We start from the raw sequence: 9856 nt of genomic DNA, 5'->3' as shown, positions 1-9856 counted from the left end.
ACTTTTCACACTTCAAATCTGGACAAAAGAAGTAGTCTGTCATCCATTTTGTCCATGAAGAATCTGACTCTCTCTGGAGTACTGTTTTTCTATAGTGTTTAAAGTAGAAGTTTGATCATTTTTATGCAGCTGAAAGGATGTGAGTGCATCAGAAATCACACACTACCGATCACTCTTGCAGCAAAATAATTCAATCCAGCGGGTGGGTAATTGAATTCCAGATGCGCTATAATTACTTTGCTCTCACTCTGTCGCAGGTAGAGCAAACATCCTTAATATAGTTCCTCATACAGCAATTAAAATTCAGTATGCAGTGTTGCACCGCTTTTGTTTCTAATTGCCACACACTTTTGCTTGTACCATTCTTTTTAGTAAAGTAGTTTAGGAATTGTTACTGTTGCAGTGGCCTGTAATTGCTCATTGTTTGCATGCTTGGTAAGAAAAACAAGATTTTCCCTTTTTCTTGTACAAGACCACTGGTTCAAATAATTATTTTTAAATAGAACTTACACAAATCTCCTTGTATAAGGCATAATATGGAAAAGAACCCCAAACCATATAATCTTTATAGACAACGTACTAGTAAGTACACCTGCAATTGCATACATCTGCTCTCTCTTCCTTTTTCTCTCCTTTTATCTCTCACTGCTCTATCAATCTTAAATCAGATCCTGCCTCCAGGAGTGATGCCATATGGCTGTTTTTACACCATTACTTTAGGGGCCCCTTGCTCACCTCCGCTGCAACAGAAGCTTGCCAAGGTCGCTGGCTGAGCTGAAGAGACTGATTTCATGTCAGATTGCAGTCAACAGCCCGGGCTCAGGCCCAAACGACACACCTGGTACACGCCAAAATGCACATTATCTTTTGTGACCTTAGGGTAACCCCAGTTAATAACTTGCTCTAACATGATAGGCCCGCATACAAATGTAAATTATTTTATGTAACTGAATAAAAAAAAAATCATCTCACTGACAAACTGTTTAATAACCAAAAATAGTCCTATTCAAGATCACTGTACAAGATATTCTATGGTTCATTACGAATGTGCCCAATTGCATTCTCTGCACAGTTAAAAAAAATTAGAAAAACAGTGGTTACAGTTATCTGTTAAAAGGAAACTGTACACCAGTGTATCTGGAGCAAGTCAGACTCATACAGAGTCATTATCTGCCCTAGTGCTCCATCAGCTCGGTCAGAGAGCTGACAAAAACTGAAAGCCTGTGCTTCTGTGCGCTGTCTCTCGCTCTGTTTTCATGCCTTGCCGGCCCATCGACTCTTGATCTGATTTGTTCCTCAGATGGATGACTGGGTCCTAACGAGGCCCTCTCAGTTGAAGTGCACCACCCAGACCTAGGTCAATATAGACAGAACAAGCTAATGCCCTCCTTCTTTCAGTGTATGACACTAAAACACTGGATCACTGCAGGATCAGTGGCAGCCTGGATCATGGTAAACCTTTAATATATCAACACTTCTCAAACCAGAAGTGACTTCAAGGCCATGGAGGCAGGGATATGCTCTTAATAAGAGAGATAGTCATTGAGGAACCATCTTTAGTTGCATGACCACCCAAACACAGAGGATCATTAGATTAGAAAGGCCAGTGTTTAATGCGCTCAGTCACAGTAATGCAAACCATTCTGCATTCTCACCAGAACATATGTATATATATTTTTTAAAAGGTCCCCCGAGATTTAAAATGCTGAAACTGACAAGAAAAATAAGGGTAATTCGAGACGCCAGAAAGAAAGACTGAAAGAAGGTAGATAAATAAATTAGCGCTAGTTGAATTTTTCGGGGTGTAAACAGTTATTATGGAAGCCAATATTTCCCCCTAGGAACTCATTAATGTCTTGAGTGTCTTGAGCACAGCAAAGGAAGGGGTGAGTAAAAATCTATCACCTGCTTGACAGAGAAAGAGAGAGAGAGAGAGAGAGAGAGAGAGAGAGAGAGAGAGAGAGAGAGAGAGAGAGAGAGAGAGAGAGAGAGAGAGAAAGAAAACGTTGTATCACTGTGAGTAGAGAAAGCCAGAGAACAACAAAGTGTCACTGTCTCATTTGCACACACACATACACACACATCTCACACATGTCCTAATGTGAGTAACAAGCTCATTACTTGTTTAGAGAAACAACTGAGTCACATTTTGAGACTGAGAATCAGATTAGGAAAAATAAAAATGACCATTTAATTTTTATTGGATCAAAGCAAATAAAAAATAAAAATAAAAACAATAATTTAATTTGTTAATTGATGAGTAAAAGAAATGGTTTCTTAATATTCACACATATCTTACAGTCAATAATAATAATAAAATTACTTTATAGTACTTCTGATATAGCTTAAGTGTAGCCACATTTCTGAAATGAAAACAAGAAGCATTGGTAGCTTGGCTGCAGCATTATGACACACACACTCACACACACACAGCACGCACACATACGCACACCCATACACACTCACAAAACCACTATTATTAACATTAAAATACAGAAATACATAATAAGGTTCAGATAGTCATAGAGTATATCATATAGAAATTTGAAGAATTTTATATATCTGTATATATCCAGTATACAGGTAGAGTCTCTTTGAGGAGTTCGTGTACTCTCCAGGCATAACAGAGTGAAACGCGTCCTCCAGTTTTAAGGACAAATAGCAGAGCCAAAAAAGAGCAAAACTTCCAGTTAAGACTGAAGGGAACAGCATTATGCTTGTACAACTGAGATTGCCGCTTGCGATATTTTAAGGAGAGAAAGACAAGAAATATATGTATATGAGGATTACGTTTAAGAAATTGCCAATATGACATAATGGGCCTGGATGATTTTGTGCCTTGAGTTTGATGACAGACATTCCTTAAACGTCTGATGATAGACATTCTTCATGTTATATGGAAGGTTAAATAAAGAGATATATGAGGAGAAAGGCAATAGCCTCTATAATTTTATTGTTTAATTGTTAATTATTGTAATTATCACAATAAAAAAAAAAAAAAGGTTTTGGCTGTCCAGAGCTGTAGGCAAGCAGCGGAGCGAGCATGTCAAAGAGCTAGCCATACTAATTCTCTTTTCAAATTCCTTCCTTATATTTATATATATATTTCTCTTTGTCACACACACTCCTACTTCGCCTCATCATCTCTTTCTCTCACTCTATCGCCACAGTCCCACAAGCTGGTGAGCTGAAGAACAATAGTCCCTACATGATGAGACCCTCATCTACAGAGGGAAGACCAGGAAGCCAGAGAAGGTGGAGTACTTCCAGCCACCCATCAGGTTGCCCCGCTCTAGCTTGAGGTAGGCACGATCGCCTTTCTCCATTTGGATCAGAACACCATTACTGGCAGCCTCGCGTGTCACGTCCTGGTCTCCAGCAAAGGCTGAAATCACAGGCCACCCATTGTGCATGAGGCTCACCTGCAACAAGGACACAGGTTATAGACAAGGCACTTAATATATGAAAAGAAAATTATAAAGCTTTTGTGGTCTTTATATATAACCTACCATATACTAAAACTACACAACTGAATGTAAGGTATTTATAGCTGAATTCTAGACCAAACATAAAATTACATTCCAGATTGACTCTCTTTCAGGTCTTTGTTCTATAACACGTCTTAAAAGCCGCCGAATGCCTTGGTATTAGAAGCTATTATTCACCAAAAGATGTTTAAAGCTTATTTTATAGGCCATAAGGAGCGAACTAAGCGTTTTGTGGGTAATTGTGTTCTGTAGCCGAGTCAAAGAACCAACTCAGTGATCAGACCTATGTGTGTATAAAATGTATATCAGATGTCTTTTGCCACAATCATACAGATCTATCATTTAGCACAATCATAGATCTATTAATAGAGAATTCGTCATGACATAACTGTGACTGACTAGAACGTGCACCAAAGTTTAAAGACACATATGAAACAGTCAGTGCGATCCTTGCTGGCAAAAACACATGCAGTCGATTGTTCCCATCAGCAGCAATTACATGACAGAGCAAATGGAGGGGTGAATGAAGCATGCTGTCAGGTCCATTCAAGTCACTTTATTAACGCTAAAGCACCCAATTAGGAGAGGGAATATGGACAGAAGTCTACTGATTGGGCCATCACCCTTAGACTAATGTAGCAGAAAACAGAACAGACAGTTCCGGTATGGACTACAGCAACATGGTGACACTGGCCTACACCTACCCAATCACCTCAGTGATTTTCTCTTACTGTTCAGACAAGTTTAATGACTGACAGGAGAAAGTGTTGTAGCACTACCAGTCCACTTACAAAGAATGTTTTTTATATGGTCTATTTAAATTCTTTAAGTTCCATTTAAACATTTAAGTTTTAAAGTTTCTTTCCACATCAAATGTTTCATTGGCAGATAGGTCTTTGAAAACTAATTCTATGAATGATCTCCATTTGTCATCTATGATGGATAAAATTACAATAAACAAATGAAAACAATATTTATTTTAGAACCAGGTATGTTTGTAGTCCACATGGCTTTGACCAGGCTTCCCTGTATAGGTGAATACTGTTGATGCAAAAATAATCTTTCTCTTACCCAAGAGTGGAACATTACCATTTGGTATTGTATTCTGGGATTTGCATGTTGACAGCCACATTAAATCAGATTTAAGCGGAAAGCTTACATTCGAAAATGTAAAAACCTTTGGGCCACATCTATTTGTTATATTTTAATTGCAGTTGTTAAAAAATACTTTTGCATTTAGACTATTACACTTACAGGTGCACAGACATTTTTAACTACGAAATCGATAAAGATTGCAGTTGGTTAACTTGTTATACAATCATGCCTTTGGCATGGTTTCACACCTTTTCAAAAGGCATCCTCTGTTTGCCAATAACTATAAATAAAATAGCAAAAAGCCCAGTAGTGTTTAAAATGACTGCAGAGTCTAGTATATAACACACTTTAAACACTATATAACATGCATTCAGTGCTTTTTATTGGTATGCTCTTGCTTTAACAGCCAATTAACATTTGTCAGGTAAAATTAAATATGAAAAAGATCGTGCAATAGGCTTTAAAAAAAAGGAATGGTGTAAATTATTTATTTATAAGCAATCCATACAATTAGGTTTGTACATTGTAGGCATGTTGTAATTCACTGTGGCTGGATGTCAGGAGAGCTTTTAACCACTGACTTGCTTAAAAGCTTAGTGGTCACTGTAGCTTTTATGCTTCAGGATTATAGATACACTTCTTGAAAAAAGCATAATAAGCTGCCCCATAGTTTTTTACTGGGGTAAAACCCTTAACACAATTTGTACCTTTAATATCTATTTCGAACAAAAAACAAAAACGATTTAAGTTATATAATTGGGGTATATTTATCTTGTATAGCTTTTTAAAAAAAGCTTAATTCCTGTTTCCAGGTGAAAGTCTTAAAAAGGAGCAAAAGATAAGGCTACCACCCTAGCAACAACGAAACCTACAGTCTAATAACCTGTTCTTTTTTATAGTATATTTGATTAATTCATGGATTTATGCATGTGCATAATTCAACCAAGGATTCAACCAAGGATGAATAAATTCAAATCTCAAATCTAAAATATACATCGCATTGTGTCCTATGTTTTGCTTTCACAGCTATGCAGTTAGTTAGCCTTATATTTGTTTTGATTACTAATGGGGGAAAAAATCTAAATACTCCAAATACATGCATTATGAATAATTATATTTAAATGATTAAAGAACTGTTATTGAGGTACAGAATATGCATAAAAAATGCATAGAAGGTTTTTTAAACATTTAAAATAAACGTTTTATTTTTCAATAAAACATTTTTATTTCATAATTACTTCCACTGTGCACTGTTTGTGGGATGTGCTTAGTAAATTTTAAAACAATTTGTTGTTTGTTTTTCTCGCTTCATAAAATCAGTCGTTTGGCCCATTTACGTTTTTTTGTATTTTGGGGGAATTGTTCTAATATTTAGAATTTAATAATGCAAAACATCATTATATGTTTAAATTAGTCATAGTTTCAAATCACAGTCTGATTAGTGTAATAGAACAGAGTGGGTGAAATATTTCCTGATTTTTTTTAAGAATTTTTTTTTTCTTTTACTTATATATTTTTTTGAAAGTATGTGAAATTCACACATTGTTAGTACACAGCACGCTCTTGGTATTTTACAGTAACCATTCTGATCTTGACAAATCCCAAATGGCTGCACATCATCGATGTGCTAACATGCATTGACATACATAAGCACTACACAAGTGTGGGAGTCATCAATGGTCCACTTATGTGCTTAAAGCCAGGATTAAATGTAATAATGAGACTGGAACAGTGCTGGAGCAGTCCGCCTGAACAGTGTCATAATAAACATTGATACATATTTACTTTTATATTCGTTTGCATTGGTGTCAGATTACACCAAACTCTCATTCTCGAACCCCCCGCCCACACACACACACACAGACACACACAGACGCGCGCGCACACGCGTATACACAGACAGACGCGCTCAAAGAACACCACTGACCTGGATAGTTTGCCGGTTGTAAACCTTCACGACGTGGAAATTAAAACTGTAAATCCCTTTACGCGGGGCGAAGAAATGACTTCTATCTTCGTCGAAACTTCTGCCGACGTTCACGAGAACCTGGAAAGGAAAACGGACGCGCAGTGAAGGAAGTGAAGTCTCGTTGCGATCTCGATCAAAAATAAATAAATAAATATATCAAAAATAATCAGAACAAAAGTAGAAATAGAATTTTTTGATGTCATTCTATTTCAGGTACAAAATAAATGCGAGCATTACGCATGAAACTGAAGTTGGTGCCTGTTGTGGCCTTGGGGACGGGGTTTTATGTGCCGATGAGAGAACAGGTGTTTTGTCCAGAATCAAATCCGAATAGAATTCAATGAGAATCGAACGCGCTTTTAATCCATTTTTGCACACTCGGTACTTTTAATAGACTTAAAAAAAATAGAAAAAAATATATTTTATCATAAACATATTTTAACTTAAGGAACATGAGAGCAGCTTCTTAGGAGCAGCTTCTTAAACCATGCATTGGTGTCAGAACAGCCCCTCATTAATCCCCCCGTTTTGTATTGCACGTTTTATCAAGTTACCTGATCAAAGTAGATGACCATTGTCCGGTTACTCATCTCGGACGGCTCGAGGTTGGTGTTCCTGACTGCGGAGAATGCGACTTTGGCGGTTCCGGAGCGCACGGAAATCCCGAGCGCAGTGCCGGTGGGGTCTGAAGTTGGGTTTGAGTCGCACACGACCAGACATTTTCCTTCCAAAACGATGGGCTCCGTCTCGTTCTGCGCGCTCGCGAGGCAACCCAACGCCAGCGCGCACAGCACAAACACCAGCATCACTGTCAACTTCAGCCTCACAGTCTCCTCAGCACTTCTCTCCTGCTTCAGGGCACTCACAAAGTCGTAGCCGTCTCCAGGTTTTTCTTTCCTCTCGAACTACAAAACAAAGCGTTCTCCAGGATGTCCAAAAATAACTTATTTATAATAATAATTGTTATTATTAAAAAATGTAGTGTTTTTCAAAGATTTTTAATCTGTTCTCCGAAACCTCGGTGAGTTTTTCTGTCTCTAGATCCTTTTCTCCTTCGTGTTGTTCCCGTGCGCGAGTCTTGAGGCGGCGGTGAACGCAGCGAGGCCCTCGTCTAGTCGGCACGCGGCTGAGCGCATAGCGCAAGGGCTTCCGTCTGCTCGCGCGCTCAATTATTGACGCGTGAGATATTGGAAGTGATGCACAAAGGCTGGCGAGCGCGCGCGCCCCCCTTCGCAACACGCCCCCTTTCCGCGCGGCTCCCCGCCGTGCCCACGAGCTCGTCTGCTCGCCGCCAATCGCGGCGCGTGGCGATTTGACGGCCATGTGACGTCCACACGAGCACCGCCCCCTTTCTGAAGAAGAAGAAGAAGAAGAAGAAGAAGAAGAGAAAGAAGAAGAACAGGTGGGCTTGCGGATGCTTGAGATTCGAGAGAGAGAGAGAGAGAGAGAGAGAGAGAGAGAAGGATGTGCAGTTCCTAAAAAAATAAAATAAATAAAATAAAAAAAACAGTGACCATGGCGCGCGAACAAAGAGGTCATTAGTCTTTGTATGTCGCGTTCTAATGGATTATAGGGCGGCAACTAATGGTAGTGTTAATCAATGACTCCAAGAACGCGCAAGAACTTTTTTATGGCTCGTGCACGCGGTTGACTTATGCAATATACTTGCATTCGTTTCCATTTTCGCGCAAGGGTCTACAAGAAATAAGTTCTTCGCCTCAGTGAAAAATCATTCCGCAAAATAATGCCGTCGATTGGCCACGCATGCACGGGCCACGAAAAGTACTGAGAAACATGACTGACTGTGCGCGCGGTATGGCAGGACTCACGGACACGTGTATCACCTTCGAATCAGTACGTCGTTTTACAGAATCGGAGCTGGCAACCCACCATAGCGCTGTCTCTATACGTTAATAAACGCGACCTATTGCTTACAGTTATTCTGCCTGCGGTTTGGGCAAGATGACGGAATCGCTCTGGCGTTTCAGGCCGTACCTGTAAGTGCGCTTCCGCCTACGGAAGGCCCGCGCGCTTCACGAGTTGACAACGCGCGTTCTGCGCCAGCGCTTCCTTACATGACATTTAATAAATGAGATCACTGAGCGGGTTTCAGGGGGGAAAGGAAGACGTGGCAAGTTAAACAGAACAATGGACTGTCTTGACATTTGGAAGAAACAGCAGCAGCAGCAACAAAGCATGTAGGAAAATACATAAGCTGAGGAGTTAATTAAAGACACTGGAAGACATCTTAGTGAAAGCTGAGGAGTGATTTACCACTAAAACACTCAGGACCTCAGGGGGATTTTTAAAACCAGTTAATTCAATTATTTGTTTTAATTAACAGTGGATGACAAACAAATGGGGCGAGCTAAAAAAATGCAGCAGACAATGCGGTTTATCCTTCTTTCATTTATTTCATGCTCTCTGAGGTGAGTAAGATCACTAGGACATCACAGAGTCCAGCATAGACCTCAAATGGCTCTGATTTGTTCTAGTGATGTGAAACAAGGCAAACCTAAGCGATACAGGGGAAACTGGAGGAGTTTGGAAATGAATGCACTTAACCTCAGAGGTTATGTTCTTTTCACAACAAATAAATACATTTATTGAGAGTAGTCACAGCCTTCCTCTGTACTCAGTTAGATTCAGCTAAAACAAAGGTGGGGATGAAGTGGGTGGAAAAAAACATTGAGCTAAAAATGATCAGGTGGCTGTTGAATTTAGCCACTCAGATAACACTTGTGGTGCTTTTGCATTTAATGAAGATCCTTTTTAAAGATACATTATGTCTTTTTCTCTATGAAAGACATAGCTTTGCAAAGTAGCAGGCTTAAAAACTAATATATATATATTTTATTTGTTTATTTATTTTTTCAATTCAGCCTGCAAACTTTGGAAATGACTTTGTAATTTAAAACTGGAAGAAGGACATGCAACTGTTTCTAACAGTACAACAGGAACAATCACTAAAGAGAACTTGCTTAAAAGTATTAATGTCGGGTAACACTCTGTACTCTATAATGACACAGCAAAAACAATTTTGTGATTGCTTAGCAATTTTATATATATTAAAAAAATGAAAGATTGAAACATTGACAAGTATTTAGACCCTATTTTTCTGGATCTTCTTTGAGATGTGTGTATAATAGGATTAAACTTCACCTGTGGTAATTTGAATTGGATATGGAAATGTTTATCAGAGGGGAAAAAAAACAGCCCAGGAAATCAAAGAAACTGTCTGCAGAGTTCAGAGACAGGATTTTGTTGGGAACATGTTTGGAGAAGGATGACACACACACACACA

General features: G+C 39.0%; 1 protein-coding gene across 1 annotated transcript; it reads right to left on the bottom strand.

Moving 5' to 3' along the window:
• Positions 1-2167: 2167 nt before the first annotated feature.
• On the bottom strand, positions 2168-8502 carry cbln1 (cerebellin 1 precursor). The gene is made up of 4 exons (XM_046863806.1): positions 7570-8502; positions 7107-7457; positions 6511-6630; positions 2168-3422 (listed from the first exon to the last, which is right to left on the bottom strand). Exons 1-4 carry the CDS (start codon positions 8089-8091, stop codon positions 3225-3227), a joined length of 1191 nt encoding a protein of 396 aa, XP_046719762.1. The 5' UTR covers positions 8092-8502; the 3' UTR covers positions 2168-3224.
• Between the last annotated feature and the right edge of the window lie 1354 nt (positions 8503-9856).

The sequence above is a fragment of the Silurus meridionalis genome, chromosome 13 (genome assembly GCF_014805685.1).
Source record: "Silurus meridionalis isolate SWU-2019-XX chromosome 13, ASM1480568v1, whole genome shotgun sequence".
Lineage (NCBI taxonomy): Eukaryota > Metazoa > Chordata > Actinopteri > Siluriformes > Siluridae > Silurus > Silurus meridionalis.
The sequence above is the reverse complement of the archived record's forward strand: the minus strand, read 5'-3'. Positions and strand labels throughout refer to the sequence as shown.

Coding starts and splice junctions, on each gene's coding strand:
- cbln1 (XM_046863806.1), bottom strand. CDS start 8,091: ATGACCTCTTTGTTCGCGCGCCATGGTCACTGTTTTTTTTATTTTATT. Junction 7,458..7,569: donor AGACAGAAAAACTCACCGAG/GTTTCGGAGAAC, acceptor TTTGTTTTGTAG/TTCGAGAGGAAAGAAAAACC. Junction 6,631..7,106: donor TGGTCATCTACTTTGATCAG/GTAACTTGATAA, acceptor TTTCCTTTCCAG/GTTCTCGTGAACGTCGGCAG.